The sequence below is a fragment of the Solanum dulcamara genome, chromosome 2 (genome assembly GCF_947179165.1).
Source record: "Solanum dulcamara chromosome 2, daSolDulc1.2, whole genome shotgun sequence".
In the NCBI taxonomy this organism is placed as follows: Eukaryota; Viridiplantae; Streptophyta; class Magnoliopsida; order Solanales; family Solanaceae; genus Solanum; species Solanum dulcamara.
This window is the reverse complement of record NC_077238.1, coordinates 76,336,897-76,357,545: the sequence shown is the minus strand read 5'-3', so window position 1 is coordinate 76,357,545 and position 20,649 is coordinate 76,336,897. Positions and strand designations below refer to the sequence as shown.

At 31.6% G+C, this 20,649-nt stretch overlaps 1 protein-coding gene across 1 annotated transcript; it reads right to left on the bottom strand.

The window, feature by feature from the left end:
* Positions 1–13,989: 13,989 nt before the first annotated feature.
* LOC129880791 (cyclin-D4-1-like) lies at positions 13,990–17,043 on the bottom strand. The gene is made up of 6 exons (XM_055954987.1): positions 16,425–17,043; positions 15,848–15,934; positions 15,526–15,624; positions 15,093–15,294; positions 14,871–14,995; positions 13,990–14,578 (listed from the first exon to the last, which is right to left on the bottom strand). Exons 1-6 carry the CDS (start codon positions 16,737–16,739, stop codon positions 14,351–14,353), a joined length of 1,056 nt encoding a protein of 351 aa, XP_055810962.1. The 5' UTR covers positions 16,740–17,043; the 3' UTR covers positions 13,990–14,350.
* Between the last annotated feature and the right edge of the window lie 3,606 nt (positions 17,044–20,649).

Genomic DNA, 20,649 nt, shown 5'->3' with positions numbered 1-20,649 from the left:
GCATTTTCGTTTGGGCCATTTACCTTGCCATGCTATGAAAAATATCAAGAAACTATCACTTAAGCCAAATGATAAACATGAATTTCCATGTGATGTCTGCCCTATGGCTAGACAAAGTAAGTTGTCTTTCCAAACAAATGCTATATCATCCAAGAAAATATTTGAACTAATTCACATAGATTCATGAGGACCTTATAATGTGCCTACCTACAAAGGAGAAAGATACTTTCTTACTATTGTAGATGATTTCTCTAGGGCCACATGGACTTATCTTTTATCCACAAAATCAAGTGCTTTTTCCACTTTGAAATCCTTTCTATCCCTTATTAAAAGACAATTTTCAGCTAAAGTCAAGATAATCAGATCTGACAATGCTTATGAACTAGGTGCGGGGATACACCTTTCAGAATTCTTTTCTTCTAGAGGTATTATACATCAAACTTCTTGTGTTGGGACCCCACAACAAAACGAGGTAGCAGAAAGAAAGCATACAGAGCCTTGTTATACCAATCGCACCTACCAAAGAAGTTCTGGGGGGATTGTCTCTTAACAGCTACGCACTTAATTAATAGATTCTCCTCTGAAGTTCTACATAATACATCTCCATATCAAGTGTTTTTTGGAAAAACACCAAATTATACTCTGCTTAAACCTTTCGGTTGCTTATGTTTTGCTTCCACGTTAACAAGAAATAGGGACAAATTAATGCCTAGAGCCTTCCCAGGAGTATTCTTAGGCTACCCTTTTCTCAGAAAGGATACAACTTCCTTAATCTTCAAACAGGTGAAGTAATAGTATCTAGAGATGTCAAATTTTCTGAACGATTTTTCCATTTTCTCACTCTGCTCCTATGTCCAGATTGTTTCCAGCTATATTCACTTCTACCCAAAGTTCACACATTTTTCCTTTACAACAGGATGTCACTAACAATTCTAAAACACTAACAAATGATACAGAAGTACACTCACCTGATTCTCATTTTTCAGATAACAGTGAACTGCCCAGGATGGAACCAAGTCCAGTACAAGTCCCACGCAGGTCTACCAGAAAACACATTGCTCCTTCTTATCTTTCTGACTATATTTGTGATGCAGCATACTCAGTTATATCCCCTAATCCACCACTAATTCCATTTCATTCTTATTCTTTTAATGCTCTTTCACCACAAAGCCAACAAGTTGTTAGTTTCATATGCAATATTTCTGAACCAAATTCTTACCAAGAGGCAGCACTGCACCCAGGTTGGAAACTTGCAATGGACAAAGAACTTGAGGCCCTAAAGTCTAACCGAACATGGGGTACTCCAATTACCTCTTGGGAAGAAAGCATTTCCCTGTAAATGGGTATATAAAGTTAAAGTTAGGTCGGATGGGACACTAGAATGACTAAAAGCGAGGTTGGTAATCAGAGGTGACATACAAAGAGAAGGTATTGATTATACCGAGACATTTTCACCAGTCGTGAAAATGACAACTATCATATGTTTATTAAGTATTGCAACAAAGAAAGGATGGAATTTGTATCAGCTTGACGTCAACAACGCCTTCCTTCACGGTGATTTGGATGAGGAGGTTTTCCTGAAATTTCCTCCAGGTGTTGTTGCCCCATCTCCGTCTCATGTTTGTAAACTTCATAAGTCCCTTTACGGGCTGAAACAAGCATCTCTCAATGGTATGCGCGACTTTCTTCTGCCTTGGGTTCTAGGGGATTCACCTCATCATTGAATGATTATTCCTTGTTTTTTATATCTACTGGAGCTTTAATCACTGTGATTGCAGTTTATGTTGATGATATCCTGATTACAGGGAACCATGAGGAAGATATTGCTGAAATTAAATCATTTCTTGATTTAGAACTTCGTATTAAGGATTTGGGTATAGTAAGTTATTTCCTGGGAATGGAAATTCTGCATGAACCTGATTGTCTTGTTGTGACCCAACAAAGTTTGCAATTGATCTTCTAGATGAATGTGACTCTACTGAACATCGATGTGTCTCCACTCTGCTCGATCCCACATTAAAGCTTTCTTCTGATTGTGGGGAACCCTAGCAGAATCCAACCATCTATCGGCGACTGTTAGGAAAATTGAATTTCCTAACCCGTACACAGCCTGATTTATCTTATGCAGTACAAACTCTGAGTCAATACATGCAAAGTCCTAAGCAAGGTCATCTGCGAGCTGCGCTCCATACCCTTCGCTATATAAGAAATGATCCCGGACTGGGGATTTTTTTATCATCACCACCTTCCTTTCAACTTTTGGGATTTTGCGATGCTGATTGGGCTTCGTGCTCAGACTCTCGATGATCAGTGAGCGGGTTCTTTCTAACTATGGAAGATTGCCCCATTTCTTGGAAATCAAAGAAACAACAAGTGATCTCATTATCATCAGCGGAGGTCGAATATCGCTTTATTCGCCGTCTGGTTGCAGAAATTTCATGGGTGATCCGTCTTCTCAATGATCTTTCTATTTCACTATCTCTTCCCATTGATGTCCACTGTGACATTCAAGCAGCAATTCACATTGCTAAGAACCCAGTATTTCATGAACAAACTAAACATATCTAATTGGATTGCCATTTTGTTAGAGAAAAAATACTCGACAGGACTGATTTCCTTATCATTTGTGCCCTCCTTTTCACAGATTGTTGATATTTTCACCAAGGCATTGGCCTGACCACTTCATCGTCATTTTCTAGTCAAGTTAGGAGTCCGAACCTCGGGCTCCCACTTGAGGGGGGGGGGGGGTGGACATTGATGAGAAATTGAGGTTGAGCTCTTTGGAGAAGAAGGCGATGTAGAGATTAAGGAAATGAATTTAGCTCATACTTAGAGCTGCATTTTTTGTCTGATCCGTCTCTTATGTTTAGTAGGAGTTGTGTTTGCATTATAATTGTATTAGAAGTTGTATTTGCACTATACTAGGTCATATGTAGTGTATTCTTTTATATTTTTGTATTAGAACTCAGTTAATAGTTGTAGAGGTCTATTTATATCTGGACTCAAGATATATATATACACGACGATTGTACAACTCACAAACACACGATTATAAAATAAGCAGTACAGAAAAATTTTCTCGGTAAAAATCCTTCTCTTCTTTCAGAACTTAAATCCTGAATCCCATAAAATTACTTCATTATTAATGGAAACAAGATCCAGTTTCACACATCTGATATTTTTAGCATTTCTTTTATTATCTTGTTTTCACAGTTACTTTTTTTACAAACTTAAATTCATTGGCAATATGCTGTCAGAGACTAAACAATATATCATTCAGGTATTTAAATTCAAAACTGATAACAATCATAATGGAATTAATTATAAATAGTTTAACATTCATATAAACTGATCAACAAGAATATATATTACCCTTCAAACTCTCAAAGGGTGCCCATATTGATTGGTGGCCTTTTTGCAGTCACTAGTTTTTTGTTTTTTTTTTGGCATTTGATATTCGTTTTGATCGCATGACTAATTTGTATTCCTAGGGTAAAATTCAAGTATAGCCGATTTCCGTACTTATAATTGAAAACATGATTACAGGTTCAAAAATCATTGAAAAATATTTTTTTTCGTTTATTTTTATTTGTCAAATATTTTCTAATTTAATTTCTATTTTTACTTGTAATTTTTGAGAAATTAAAAAAGCACAATTGTTTTCTTTCTATTATACCCTATTTATATTGAGTTAATGTCTTTGAAAAATATAGTGAGTAATTATATTTGGGACCCTATCAATTAATAGGAGTAAAATGATAAACTCACTATACTAATAATTATTTTTTAAACAGGTGTGACAAATTAAAATTTGACGAGTAAATTCAAAAGAAGAAAGTAGTTAATTTAGGAATTAATGACACTTGTCTTGAATTTTAAACTTTGAATATGAAACTTCATCAAAATATCATGGACGAAATTTAAGACACTATCACGAAATTTCACTTTTTTCAACTATGAAAATCATGACAATATATCTTTAATTTTTCACTTGCTTAGGTTTGAAAGCCATGACATTTATCATGATCAATGTTCTTTCATCAAAGTGGTTACGTTTCAATGAATTTTGCAAATGCTAACTATTTTTCAAAAACTGGTTCGATAAGTAGCTAGTCTGTACAATATTTATGATGTCGCTCTGTGTAAAGCCCATTCAAAAGGAAAAGTATTGCCTATCAAGATCTTTTCATGTCTAGAGTTTGAACATAAAATTTTATTCATCTCATCATCACCTTTGACGATGAAATTATAATATTTCCGGGTTAAATATTTGTATAGGTTTATGCATAGATAGCAACAGTGGCTGATCTAGGATTTTAAATAAGGGGGTTCAAAATCTAAATAAGTACACATACGAACTAGTCGAAGGGGGTTCGACATCTACTTTACATACATAAAAAAATATTTTAACTATATATAAATAGTATAATTTTCCGCCGATGGGGGGTTCGAAACCCCCTCGGCATAAGGTGGGTCCGCCACTGGATAGCATGTATAAATCATAAATTATAGTTAAAACTATGGAGATCGGCAAATATTACTATTATAATTATGCAATAAAAATATAGTTTCAATTAATTACACGAATTGGCTATAATTTAATGAAATTCGCTATTATACAAATCTGGGGCTCATATACAAATATGAAAGCAAATATTCAAATCTCTAAAGCAAATCTGGAAGTGAATATATAGTGAATATACAAATCTCTAAAGCAAATGTAAAAGCGAATATACAAATCTGAAAGTGAATATATACAATCTCTTTGAAAGCCCAATTTATATAATGTAGTGAGATACACAAACAGGAAAACCCAATTTATATAATGCACCGAGATATACAAACATTAATAACCATAGCAAACATAACTATAGTTAGAGAGAGTAATTAGGGAAACTATACTCATAGAAAATTATTAAACTAAATATATTGTCATTTTTTAAATTTACCCTAAATTATACTACCAGGTAAAATTGATTTATAATAACATATAATTTTTCATTGCAAACTTGATAAATAAACTGAAATATAAAGAACCAACGTGTTATAACTAATTAAATTACAAAAGGTAACATATGTTATAAATTAATTAACTTGACAATTTTATAAAGGAAGAAGAACAAGAGAATATGTATATAGAAAGTATTAATAGAGAGAGTAGTAATATAGAGAGAGTAATAGTAATTCTCTTTTTTTATGTGTTTTTTTGTGTGTATTTACATTGAAGTTTAAGGCTATATTTATAGCCATATTTACAAGTGGAGGAAAATATTAATGGGCAATTTACCCACTTAAAAAGTAAATGGACTATCCACCATTTTAAGTGGACAACCATTTTACTTGGTTGATAATACTCCCCCTCGGATGTCCACGAGAAATGTGTCTCGTTAAAACTTTTCAAAAAATAAAATAATATACATTGTTATTTTGAACATCCATAGATGTTGTACCTCGTTAAAACCTTATTAGGAAAAACCCAGTGGGAAAAAGCCTAATGAAGGAAAAAGAGTACACACATCTGATAATACGCCTTGAGTGCTGCCTCATTAAAAACCTTATTAGGAAAATCCAGTGGGACAAAACCTTGACTAAGGGAAAAAGAGTACAGCGCGTATTTTGCTCCCCCTGATGAAAATATCACTTAATATCTCGAAGACGACGCATTCCAATTTTGTATCTCATTTTTTCAAAGGTTGAAGTTGGCAATGCTTTGGTGAACATATCCGCCAAATTGTCACTTGAACGAATTTGTTGGACATCTATTTCACCCTTCTTTTGAAGATCATGAGTGAAAAAGAATTTTGGTGAAATATGTTTTGTTCTGTCTCCTTTGATGTATCCTCCCTTCAGTTGAGCTATACATGCAGCATTGTCTTCATACAATATTGTTGGAGCGTCTTTTGTCAAAGAAAGACCACATGTTTCTTGAATGTGTTGAGTTATTGATCTTAACCAAACACATTCTCGACTTGCTTCATTAATGGCTATTATCTCTGCATGATTTGAGAAAGTGGCAACCATAGTTTGCTTTGTTGAACGCCATGATATAGCTGTACCACCACATGTAAATAAATAGTCTGTTTGCGATCGACCTTTATGGGGATCAGATAAATATCCCGCATCTGCATAACCGATCAATTGTGACGTGGAATCATTTGAGTAAAACAATCTCATATCAATGGTACCTCGAAGGTATCTGAATATATGCTTAATTCCATTCCAGTGTCTGCGTGTTGGTGAAGAACTAAATCTTGCTAACAAGTTTACTGAGAAAGCTATATCTGGTCTAGAATTGTTGGCAAGATACATTAATGCACCAATTGCACTAAGGTATGGTATTTCAGCACCAATAAGTTCTTCATCATTTTCATAAGGCCGAAACGAATCTGTATTAATATCAAGAGATCTCACAACCATTGGGGTACTCAATGGGTGTGCTTTATCCATATAAAATCTCTTTAAAATATTTTCAGTATATGTTGACTGATGGACAAATATCCCATTTGTAAAATGTTCAATTTGTAGACCAAGACAAAATTTTGTCTTTCCAAGGTCTTTCATTTCAAACTCCTTTTTCAGACATTTTACTGCCTTTGAAAGTTCTTCCGGAGTTCCAATAATATTCAAATCATCAACATATACTGCTATTATGACAAATTCAGATCCAGACCTTCTCATAAAGACACAAGGGCAAATTGGGTCAGTTTTATATCCTTCTTTTAGCAAATATTCGCTAAGACGATTGTACCACATTCGCCCTGATTGTTTCAACCCGTATAAAGATTTCTGAAGCTTTATTGAGCAATTTTCTCGAGAATCCTTGTATGTTTCAAGCACTTTGAACCCTTCGGAAATTTTCATAAAAATATCGTGGTCCAATGATCCATATAAATAAGCAGTGACCACGTCCATTAAGTGCATTTCAAGCTTTTCATGAACTGCCAAATTCATTAGATACCTGAAGGTAATTACATCCACCACAGGGGAATATGTTTCCATATAGTCAATGCCAGGTCTTTGCGAAAAACCTTGGGCTACTAGTCGTGCTTTATATCTTACGACTTCACCCTTTTTATTTCGTTTACGCACAAAAACCTATTTATGCCCTACTGGCTTGACACCTTCAGGTGTTCGGATTATTGATCTGAAAACTTCACGTTTTTCAAGTGAAGTTAACTCTGCTTGAATTGCATCCTTCCATTTTGGCCAATCATTTCTCCGTCTGCATTCATCGACAGATTTTGGCTCAAGATCCTTATCTTGTTGCATTATTTCAATGGCAACATTATAAGCAAAAATATTATCGACCACAATATCATTTCGATTCCACCGTTTTCCTGTCGAGACATAACTTATTGAGATTTCTTCATTCTCATTATTTTCAGGTACTTGGACCTCCTTGGTGGTATCACCATTTGTTGTGTCTCTGGGCTCTTCTTGAGCACTCGCCTCCAAATTATGATCATCTTGATCATTTATTCCTTTCCTTTTTCGAGGATTTTTATCTTTGGAACCAAATGGTCTTCCACGTTTTAAGTGTGGTCTAGACTTATTTGCCTGAACAAGTTGTCCTATCGGGACATCAACTCGAACTTGAGCATTAGCAGTTGGGATATGCGATTTAGTAACCCGTGAAAGGTTGATAAATGCATCCGGCAGTTGATTTGCAATATTCTGCAAATAAATCATCTTTTGAACTTCTTGCTCTTGATTTGTTCGAGGATCTAAATGAGATAGTGACAATGAATTCCAATCTATCTCATTTTTCAACTGCTTATGTTTTCCCCCTAATGTTGGGTATACTGATTCATCAAAATGACAATCAGCGAATCTTGCCGTAAATAAATCTCCAGTCATAGGTTCCAGATATTTTATAATAGAAGGATATTCATACCCAACATATATTCTCAATCTTCTTTGGGGACCCATCTTTGTGCGGTGCGGTGGAGCAATTGAGACATATACCGCGCACCCAAATATTCTAAGATAGGATATATTTGGCTCCCTTCCAAACGCCAACTGTAATGGAGAAAATTCATGATAATTTGTTGGCCTTATGCGCACAAGTGCTGCTGCATGCAAAATAGCATGCCCCCATACTGAAATAGGAAGTTTTGTCCTCATTAGCAATGGTCTAGCTATCAATTGGAGGCGTTTAATCAATGATTCTGCTAGACCATTTTGAGTATGTACATGAGCGACCGGATGCTCAACTTTTATTCCAACTGACATACAATAATCATTAAATGATTGAGATGTGAATTCACCAGCATTATCAAGTCGAATTGTTTTTATTGCATAATCTGGAAATTGTGCTCTTAACCTTATAATTTGAGCTAACAATCTCGCAAAAGTCATGTTGCGAGTTGATAATAAGCACACATGTGACCATCTTGTAGATGCATCTATCAAGATCATATAATATTTAAATGGTCCACATGAAGGGTGAATTGACCCACATATATCACCCTGTATACGTTCCAGAAACGTAGGGGATTCAATCCCAACCTTAGTTGCTGATGGTTTGATAATCAGTTTTTCTTGAGAACAAGCAACACAACAGAATTCCTTAGATTGAAGAATTTTCTGATTCTTCAAAGTGTGTCCATGTGAATTCTCAATAATTCTGCGCATCATATTATAACCGGGATGGCCCAACCGGTCATGCCAAATGATAAAATCATTAGAATCAGTAAACCTTTTGTTTATAATGGCATGTGATTCAACAGTACCAATATTTGTATGGTACAACCCAGAAGAAAGTGCAGGTAATTTTTCGTGCACAATTTTCTTCTCCATATTTATTGTAGTAATATAAAGGTATTCAACATTTTTTTCATTTGCGGTCTCAATATGATAGCCATTTTGGCGAATAACCTTGAAACTTAACAAGTTTCTTTGAGACTTACTACAATATAATGCATTATTAATTACCAATATCGTTCCTCCAGGTAGTAATAAGGCTGCTTTTCCAGAGCCTTCAATTAATTTTGTACTACCAGATATTGTATTGACATAGGCCTTTTTCATAATCAAATGACAGAAATATTTCTTTTCTTTTAATATCGTATGAGTTGTGGCACTATCCAAAATGCACATATCTCCATTATTCATCTTGAATCCAATTGAAGACTGATAAAATTATTTATCTTCATAAAATAAAAATGCATTGTAAGAAATAAAATAAGTAACAATTTTGCTAGAAAAACATAAGTCCCTTTTTTTTTAAAGTTAAATTATGGTTATTTAGAATTTAAAAAATTATATGATTCAATTATGATGAATGTTACAATAATTTAGTTTATCGAATTATATACTCATTAACCTTAAATAAATATTATACATAAATATTAAAAATAAATATAAAATATTATAAAATATTAATATAATATTATTCATCATGTATAGATAATTTGTTTATTGACAAAAATAATACAATCATTATAAATTATTAATGTCTAAAACATCAACAAGAATAAACAATTAGTATAATGACATTAAATAAGACGAATATTATTTTTAGTAACAATATGATATTAAGATTAAATAATAGCACACTAATAGTAATTAATTACAACATTGTAAAATAGCATAATGTAATAAATAATATACAATTATCATAAAAATGTGGCCTTGATTTTTTTTTCTTCAAATACATAAACGTAAAAACACAATAATTCGAAGTACATGACAACATAATGAAAAACATGAAATTAAACATCAATTAAGATCCTTAAAAAAATCTTCAACCTCCAAATGAGTAATATCATTGAGGTCATTAAAATCATCATCCCTTAAATCCAGATTTGCTTCAATATTATTATTATTCAAAGGTCTTGCCTCAATATTATTTTCGAACGCCAAGTGTGACTCTATCCGAGCATTAGAAGAAGAGGCACCACCTCTATTTGCCTTTCTTTTGAAAGAATTTTGATAAAGTCTTACAAAATACTCAGGCGTCCGACATTCATTTTTCCAGTGATCTTTCATACCACAACGATGACAGTTACTTCCTGAAGGGCCATTTTGAGAACTGATATTGTTCTCCCTTTTATGTTGACCACCACCTCGACGATTATTAAATCATTTTCTGTCATTGCCACGTCCACGCACATTATTGTGGCCATAATTTTTATTTTGTCTTCTTTCAGACTGGCCATGTGCCTTTACCATATTTACCTTCAGTAACGGAGCAGTTCCAGTGGGACGGGCTTCATGATTTTTCATTAAAAGGGCATTATATTGTTCAGCCAACAGAAGGCATGATATCAATTCAGAGTATTTTTTAAAACACTTTTCACGGTATTGCTGCTGTAATATTACATTAGAGGCATGAAAAGTAGTTAGTGTCTTTTCTAACATGTCCTCATCATTTATAGTTTCCCCACATAATTTTAATTGGGAAGTTATTCTAAATACAGCAGAATTATACTCAATTACGGTTTTAAAATCTTGAAACCGTAAATGCATCCACTCATAACGAGCCCTTGGAAATACCGTTGCCCTGAGGTGGTCATACCTCCCTTTTAAGTCTTTCCACAATTCAAGTGGATCTTTCACTGTCAAGTATTCCATTTTTAGGCTTTCATCTAGATGATGACGAAGGAAAATCATAGCCTTTGCTTTATCCTGACTTGATGCTGTATTTTCTTCAATTATAGCATCACCAAGACCCTTAGCGGTAAGGTGAATTCCAGCATCAAGTACCCATGATAAATAATTCTTGCCAGAGAAATATCAAGTGCCACAAATTTCGATTTTGACAAGTTTGACATGATGAAAATTAATTTGAAAGTAACAAAGACAACTTAAAAATTAAATTTCTTTAGTAGATATACCTGATATAGAAGTTAATTTTCTGAAAAATTAGAGCTTCGTGCTGATAACGTGTTATAAATTAATTAACTTGACAATTTTATAAAGGAAGAAGAACAAGAGAATATGTATATAGAAAGTATTAATAGAGAGAGTAGTAATATAGAGAGAGTAATAGTAATTCTCTTCTTTTATGTGTTTTTTTGTGTGTATTTACATTGAAGTTTAAGGCTATATTTATAGCCATATGTACAAGTGGAGAAAAATATTAATGGGCAATTTACCCACTTAAAAAGTAAATGGACTATCCACCATTTTAAGTGGACAACCATTTTACTTGGTTGATAATAACATAAGAATTATATTTATATTGATATGATGTATATCATTGAGATCCCACAAACCAAAACAGAACTGTTAAACTTGTGACGATAATGCAAAAACGAAAACATTTTATATTATTTCTTGACCCATATTGCTTAGCTGTTGTATCTGATAAATCGACCATTTAGCTATTGAACTCTTTTCTATGTTTGTCTATACTTTGTTTACTAAGAGAGAATTTAAAACCCCTTATTTAGGATTCCATAGGACATGCGTTATAGAATCGTAATTTAAAATTAAATTAATTTGAAGTTGAAATTAAAATTTTATTTAAATATATAATTTAGATTTTTTAAGGTGTATTTTCTCTCATAAATATGAAAATCTTACAAGGTGTGAAAACTATCAAAAAAAATTCTAATTCTTATACAATCTTAATAAATGAGCAGACCATAGTTTATAAACAAATTATTGAATATCATACGACACTGCATTTTAATCTCATTTTTATCAATTCAAATAGAATACCATCATATATAACTGATAATATATGTCACATATATAAGTTCATAATAGTTCTATCATTAATTTATAGATAACACTAAAAAATTTCTAATAAAATAAAAAATATTTTTTTCCTTAATCTTTTTCCAATTGAATTATGATAATATATTCAAAGTGTCAATGATGACTTCATCAACAGTATTTTAAAGATATTTTATATTTTAAAGCAATGTTATAAATTTCATGTTTTAGTCTGTGCTTTAAAAAGTGCTTCGGCACAAAATAAAAAATGATCTCTCCAATGGATAAATGATTTTGAGTTCATGTTTTCATCATCTTGGTAAAATCAAGTCTATTGTGAAGATATTCATAAACAGTTTCACCCTAGTTTTTAGTACATTCCAACAGGGGACGACCATAAGTTGTTCAATTTCGTATTTTATGACTTTATGATCATTGTATGTTAGCTTTAAAACAAGGATTATATTAGCAAATGTTTAACCTTTTTCAATTTAAAAAAGATCAAAAAATAAAATATTTCCTATTTTGTTAGAAAAATATTTAGCATTGCCGAAATAAAGATTAATGATGATTACTATAATCTTGTATATATGACCTCTATTATCAATTAAAAAGTATATAAGATTATTTTATTTGCATTGATAAAGTGAGATTAAGAAAAAAAAATTACTTTTCATTTTTGATTAGTTAAATGGATTTTAAAAGAAAAAAATAAGAAAAGGTTCCTTAGAAATATTATTTTTACTAGGAAATGAAAGTGTTCAAAAAGAAAAAAATATAATATATTTATTTTAAAAAATAGGCATTTCTTACCTAAATTATTAGAGGATGGCATTTTTATTCAAGTTCAAAAAATTTAAAGATATTTTTAACTTTTTTTTAATAAATAAAAGTATTAGTTCCTCACATATTAAAAAATTTAGATATTGTTCACACCATATGTCCAGTTGCAGCAACACAAGGATAACTCGATATACAAAGTATTTCGTGTTTATTCAAAATGTGGAGAAGGGGCCCACTTCAAAAGGATGTGAGGCGACTATAACAAGAACGGTGAATTGATGAAGAATTTTACTAAGGGTGTTAAGATTTACTCTTAAAATTTAATATACGTTTATAATAATTAATTTTTAACCTCTATATATAGTATTATTTTCTTTACATAATAAGTGTCTTTAATTGATCATTCTTCAGCTTATATAGCTATGCCACTGTTTATTAGACACCAACATCAATAATTAATTGAACGATTCAAATTTATAGACCATAAAAAGATAATTTTTACTGTTGCTGCGAAACTCAATTTTTTTAAGTTGGATTAATATGGGCTACATTAGTAAAATATTGAAAATGAGCACCACGTGTGATAAGTTCATTTGAGAAATCATTCACATAAGCAAACAATCAAAGCATATAATGCAACACTGACACTTGCCCATGACACCAATTTTCATTGCATTCCCAAGGTTTCTTTTTATGCTTCAAAAATGCCTTGTTTATAAACTAGTCAGAGTGTTAATGAGCAATTCCAAGATTTTGACCAGTCACACTTACACTCACACTCTTACATTTCCTGTTTTCCATAATATATTAATCTATATAATATTTAATAGTTGTAAATTCATTTTTTTATTTTAGCCTATTTTGCTAATGTATTATTGTATCAAAGATATATTGAAAAGAATCTATCTCATAAAGATAGAAATAAAATCTGCGTAAATTTTATTTTTCTCAAACTCTACTTATAAAATTACTCTGAACATGTTATTATAGTTATGCATTTTATTTCGATTCAAAATTCTCTTCATTTGAAACTATGTAATAATATACTCAAGTCTTTCCTATAGAAATGTCGCTAAGGAAGTATTTAACTAACCAAAGAATTTAAGAAAAACTTTTAAACACATAGCATAAATGTTCAACATTTCAAAATACAACTAAAACTTTGATGTTGAACATGTCATGTCATTTTTAATAGAGTGTCCTTAAGAAAGAGTACAATGAGAATATTAGAATCAAAGAATTTGCAAACATAGAAAGATGTGAATGTTTTTGAAATGAAGGAAATTATATATTTATATTTGGACAAGACTTTTTGTTTGGTACAACACATTAATACCGTTATAAGCATAACAATAATTCAAGTGCAAAATGCTTTCTTGAAATAGTATTAGGATTTTATTTTTTTTGGTCGAAATAATATTAGGATTTGTCTTCTCCTTAACACCTATTTTACTTAATTCCAAGAAAAATTGGACATATGGAGCACCATGTAAATACATTTCATTTCCACTATAAATAGAACTTAATATTACTATAATCCACTTAGCCACCAACTACCTTTTATTCTCTTTTATTCCGTAAAACTTTTTTTTTTCATTGTATATGTTCTTTATTTGAAATTACAATAGTAACCCAAAAAAGGAATAAGAGCAAAAGTATTTAATAGATAGCCCTTCTCAAAATTCCATCTTTGCCCCTCCACAATCTCCTATTACTACTATTGTTGTTGACATCTCAAAATTGTTATTAACAGCTGGTGACAATCCTTCATTGTTTTTTTGTCTTCAAGGGACCTTTTTTTTTGCTAAGCCACACATTCTCCCATTTAGCCAAAATTGTTTGGATATAGAGTTTGAAGGTTGGGGGGGGGGGGGGGGATGGAACTTCAAGATTCATACTTTTCTCAAGTCCCATCCTCTAGAGATGTGTCATGTTTCCTCCTTTTATTATCTGGACTTGTATGTGATCCAACTGTGGTCTCATCACTTTTGTAGCTAAAACATGCAGCTTCTAACACTCCATTGGGACTTTTAGGTACTGAGGCAGTAGCAGTAATAGTTGTAGCAGTGGTCATAGTCTCACTAACCAATGTCAAATCTTGAATCAGTTCAAGACACTTCAACACTCTGCCCTGCAAAATCCAAGAAACTTTGTAAAAAAAAAAAAAAAAAAAAAAAGGGAACCCCACAAAAGTAAAATAAATATACAAATAAACCAAGTTGTTGTAAATTATTGCCTCAAGAATCTAGTGCAAAAGAAATGCTTGCCCTGCCTCAAGTGTTTTTAGGGTCAATAACTCTCCATAGAATAAAATTTTCATGTTATGTTATATTATATATTCGGCCAAAAAGTATTTGAACAAATAACGTTGTTATAAAGAGGTTTGACGGTATTTAAGTGGGGCGTGCCCCCACAAAATTTACCTTTTGTACATGTATGAAGAAACAAGGCATTGCCTTGTCAATGTCTTTTGCTTGCATTTCCCTTGAAACAGATATTGCCACTGCTGCTGCAATTTCAGAAGACCTGAATTCCAAGAAATCAATGCCTGCATTCAAAGCAACACTAGTAATTTAGGATCATTTAGTACAATAGAAATCAATTCATCATATCCAAAGATTCATTCAATAGTGAGGTGAGAAGACCTCTTATGGAGCTTAAGATCAATTGCATTGATTTTGAGATCAAATGCTCTGATGGGATTTGATCACCATTCATCTTTCTTACAAAATAATCTATGAATGTGCAAGGTGTATAAGCTTGCATTCTCCACTTCAATGTGCTTAGTACCGAAAGTTCCATTCTTTGTATAGTTTTGCCTTCGAATACAAACTTAGGATTCCCAACCTGTTCCATAAACGCGAGATTTTACTACATAAAATAGTTCAAGAAAATATATAAATTGTTAACATGACAAACATGTAAAGGAAATGTTGTTCAAACACTCCAAAAATTGTTGCATAACCCGTGTTAAATCCTCAAAAAATGCACTACTTTTGGAGGATCCAACACGCACCAGACGACATTTTTGAAGGGTTTGAGCAACATAGGTAAAGATTGAACGAAATTTTTCGTTACCTGCAAATCAACAATCAAAGGAACATGAATCTCTTCCATTTTGGCTGCAATTGACAGGCAGGCCACAGCTAATAATTGGACTGCCCAAGTTTTACCTCTCTATATATATCCAAGAAATGCAAATCAGAAGAATGCAGACAATCAGTTAGCATTCAAACTTCAAACATTGTGAACAAAATGCTGTAACGAACTATGTTGCTCGGACCCTTTAAAAATACTGCAGGCACCAACCGTGTCGAATCCTCGTAAATGCATAGCTTTTGGAGGATCCGACACACATCGACAGTGTTCTAAGTCCGAGCAACAAAGATTGTGAACTTACAGGCAATTCATATAGAGACAGAAACCGATCCAAGTAATTAATCGACAAACAAAAACTCAGCTTCCCATATCCATAGTGCATACAAGCCTGCAAGGCAAAAACACACAAACTTCAAATCGGAAAATCACTATAGCAGAATTCTTCCTATTTAAAACAAATTAGGACATCATATAAATAGTGAACACATAAAAAGAAATCACATTTCAGTCGATTGATCGATCGATCACCACTGATGTTATCCAAACCAACACCAAGAAAAGTACATCAAACATGGTAATCTCCATTTCAAGAAAAAAATTTAGAACTCAATGAAAATTCCAGCATTTGCCAAAATAGCATAAGAATGATAACAAATTAATGCAAACAGGAGTTGTTAAATTGAGGTGGGGTTGATCCAAGATTCTTCCTACAACCTTAATAATCAATCATCATAAATAAATATAAGTAATCAACTTACTCAAAGCAATAAAGCAAATGCCACCATTCTTGAAAGGGGAAAAAATCCCAAAAACAACACAAATAGAAGATGAATAGTATTGAATTGATTAAAAGAGTTTATTAAGACCAATAAAAACACCTGCCAAATCCAATCAACAGCCTCTCTTCTCACACTCAAATCCAAGTCCCCACTTCTCAATCTCTTCAAATAATCATCTTTAGGCAAAAAACCAATTTCCCTTTGCACCATAAAACTAAAGCTTTCTTCAGTTATCTTTGGCAAATCAATCAAACCTTCTGATCTACTACCATTTTTGCCAAAGATCAAACCTTTAATGTTAATTTCATTCTTCTGTTGACCTATAGTCAAAGAATCAAGATCATCAGAACAAAAACTTTCTGTTTCTGTACATAGAAGGTCTGAGGCTACACAATCATAACCATTCTCAGCCATTAAATCAAAAGCAAAAAACCCCTCAATGTACCCTTTCAAGAACAACAAAAAGATTACTCTTTTAGAATTTTTGGGTGTTTAGCATTTTCATTGGATGAAGAAAGAACATGGGGTGGGGGATTGGGGGGGAGGGAGAAAAGTGATGTGGGGGCTGGAGACTACTCCAAGAAGATGAGGCTTATGTAGGAAAATGAAATGAAGATTTTTGTTTAGGGTAAAGGAGAGATTTGGGGGAGAGACGACAGTGGATTCTAAGTGGAATCCTAACTACACAAGGAGGAAAAAAGAGAGCCAAAAAAGCCCAAGAAATTAAAAAAAAAAAAAAAAAAAAAAAAAAAAAAAAAAAAAAACGCACAGAGAGCACGGTATGGCCAAGAGAATTATTCACTTTTTTAAAATTAAAAAAACAATTATTAAAAATTAATATTTGACGGTGAAAATTTTAAATATTTAAAATTTAAAATTCACTCAAACTATATTTTCATCGAAATGCCTTCATAAATATCTGTTACTCGTCTTACGTTTCACGTGTTTCCCCGTCATTCTACCGTGTGTATAAGCTATTCTTTTACCCAATACAATAATTACTAGGAAAGTATTTAGTCTATTTGAAATAAAGAGCAAACAACACAAATTTCACTAATTTATGGTCTAATTATGTACCTTCATTTTAGTTTTTGAAATCACCTTTCATACCACATTAATTTCGCCAAACACATGTATCTGGCGCATTCAGATACATGTATCTCGGGTACATGCAGGTCAAATTAGGTGTAATTTATCTTAGATACACTGTATCCAAGCGTGAGTGACATTTATCTAGGATATACTGAATCTCTCTCTCCTCTTTTCCTAGTATCAAAAAATACATTTTGACTCTCTCACTTGCCTCCCTTGCTCGCCTCTCTCCATATGTAACTGTATTTCAAAGTGTATCTGATATCTTTAATATATGTATTTGACTTGAAAAGTGGTATATCTGATTTGTAATCTCGTACGAAATTATTTATTATTGAGATAATATATAATTGTTTCAAACTATAAAGTGTATTCATATTTATAGTAGGAATAATTATATAATTAGATAAATTTTCCTTCATTTTATGTAAATCTATTTGATTGTCCATGAAAATTTTAGAATAACAGAAGAATTTTTGAAATTTATGATCCTAAGTTTTATATCACATTTATGTAACTATAAAGTTATAACATTAAAGATAAAATAGAGTTCTTATACAATTTAATTACTTTTAGTTATAAAAACATAAAGGTATAGAATGGAGTGCTAATCAATCAAGAACTCTTATGTGTAGAAGATGTATACCATGAAAATGAGGATGTTGAGGTGGATGTGTGGGCATACAGGGAGCGATAAGATTAAGAATAAGGATATTCAAAATAAGGTAAGACTGGTTTCCATGGTTGACAAGATGATGGAAGCGAGATTGAGATGGTTTGGACATGCGAAGAAGAGATATGCGCATGTGCCCTAATGAGGAGGTGCATGGTAATAGTAGATACTATGGTAGAGTTAGACCAAAAAGGTATTGGAGAAAGGTAATTAGACAAGTCATAGCGCAACTTCAGGTTACCGATCGAGGACATGACCTTAGATAGGAAGAGGTATAGGACCTATATTAGGGTAGAAGATTAGTAGATAGTGAAGTGTTGTGTTGCTTTTCGGGGGGTTGGCTTGTTGATGTTTGTCGTTGTACTAGTTGAGTTCTTCTTTTGATATCTATCATCGTTTGTTATTTATTGTGTTTCGATTATTTCACTATTTTATTGTTCTTGTTCCTTTCTGGTAGGTTTTGCACTGCTTTTCTTGTTAGTTACTATATTTTCTCCAATTTTTTCTTCTTCTTTGTACTTGAATTTACTACACTTGAGCCGATGGTCTTTTGAAAACAACATATCTACCTCCACGATGTAGTGATAAGGTATGTGTATAATCTATCATTCTCAAATCACACTTGTAGAATTTCACTAGATATGTCTTTGTTGTTGTTTTGTTATAAAAATATATCAATCATTTAACATTAATTTATCCTAAGTTTTTTCTTTTCCTTGAGGCTAACCACATCAATAAAATAGAAGTACCCCAATTTTTTTTCTAACTTCCTCTTTAATGAAACCTTGCTCCTAAAATTCTTTTAATCTTTGATTACCTAGATAGAGGTATTATCACTAAATAAAACTAATGGAAATCATTAAGAGGTAATTATGATTGTATCAAGTTATATATGGATAGTATTGATCCTAAAATATAGAAGGTTAAAGTGATATATACAAAATGTTATAATGATAAATTGGTCTTACAACTTATCAAAGAGGTTAGGATCATCTTAATCTTGATGAAAATTAGATAATTGTGAATTTCCTTGATAATTTTTTTTTGTTATTATCTTTTTCATATTTTGAAATATTCTTAAGAAAATTTTGTGTATTTATATATATATATATAATTTTTTTTAATCTTATTAATGAAATTTTTTGACTTCAGTCATTCCACCTAGAGTAAATACTTAGTAGTTAGCTACATAGTGTCTAACTGTCTATATACCAAATCAATTCAGCTTATATAATTAAGTGATTTAATTAAGTAAAAAATATGTCGTAATTATTATAATTACATAAAAAAAAATACATATCACACATTTATTGATTTAATATCAACGCTTGATATTTATAAGTTTTTAACCACCCCGCCCCCTCCCACTAAGCAAACATTAGGCGTAACTTTTGCTACACTACGATAAGCACTGATTATTTTTTTTGCTTTCTTTTGGGCTAAGTTTCTTTTTTGGTGTATATATATATACTGTATAATCTCTTTATAACGGCCCCCCTCATTATACTGTATTTTAAAATAACAGTTTAATTACCTTCAAAATTAATTTTTATGTCGTATTTTATTTTATTATGAAAATATTTTACCTATAATAGTAATGACATTTATCATGTGAGTATATTATCATACTCAAATATTGTACAATAATGTTTTGTATAAAATAAAATATTACAATATTTATAGAAATCATCATTAATGTTATGTACATAGTAAATTTTAAATAGAAATATTTTTTTTAAAAAAAAATGTATTTAAATGATATCCATGTAATCCTTGTTTTTTTTTATTTTACCTTCATCTTTCTATTATTTTGGTTGAATTAATTAACAAAAACATCCCTTCTTTTTAATTGATACATAAAATCAGTAATCTAAATTTTTGCGTACTTTTATTTATAACAACTAAATGAGGTTTAAACATTAACTGTGAGTATATCTATATAGTAATACCTCATTATATAACCAATGAAATGTTCAGACAAAAATTGTCACGATTGAGAGATTTAACCATATTATATTTATTAAATATAAACATGAACTGGCAAATTTATACCCATTGGTTTGCATTCACTCTTTTTTTCTCTCTAAAGATTTGATAAGACCAATACTCTGATCTTAAATTTCTTGAAATCATTAATTTAATTTAGGAGGAATTATTAGGGGGAAAAAAAAGAACCAACATTGTATCATTGTTTTATGTGCACGGTCACGTACATATGTTACTTTTCTATACTAAGTCCGTATGGTTCAGCCTAACGAATAGCCAATACATTAGTACAATTGTTTTTCTTTCGAGGGGAAGACACATTCATGAAAATCGAAAAGATTAATTATTTACGAATATAATTTATTTTAATTTGTATCGTAGGTCTATTTGTTATAAAAGACAAAATTTTAAATTCATGAAAAGTAATTTATGATATATAAATTTCATATAATTTTCTATATATACTATATAATTTTTTGAGAAAAAGTGTTCAACTTACCATCCTTCATTATATGTGGCTACGCCATTACAAATAGGGGTGAAAAAGATAGAGGGCGGGTGGAGGGTTATATG

Excerpts from the sequence above, each read along its gene's own strand:
- LOC129880791 (XM_055954987.1), bottom strand. The coding sequence starts at position 16,739 with ATGGCTGAGAATGGTTATGATTGTGTAGCCTCAGACCTTCTATGTACA. Across the intron at positions 14,996-15,092 it reads GATCTTAAGCTCCATAAGAG|GCATTGATTTCTTGGAATTC; the intron begins GTCTTCTCACCT and ends CTTTGAATGCAG. Across the intron at positions 14,579-14,870 it reads TCTTCATACATGTACAAAAG|GGCAGAGTGTTGAAGTGTCT; the intron begins GTAAATTTTGTG and ends TGGATTTTGCAG.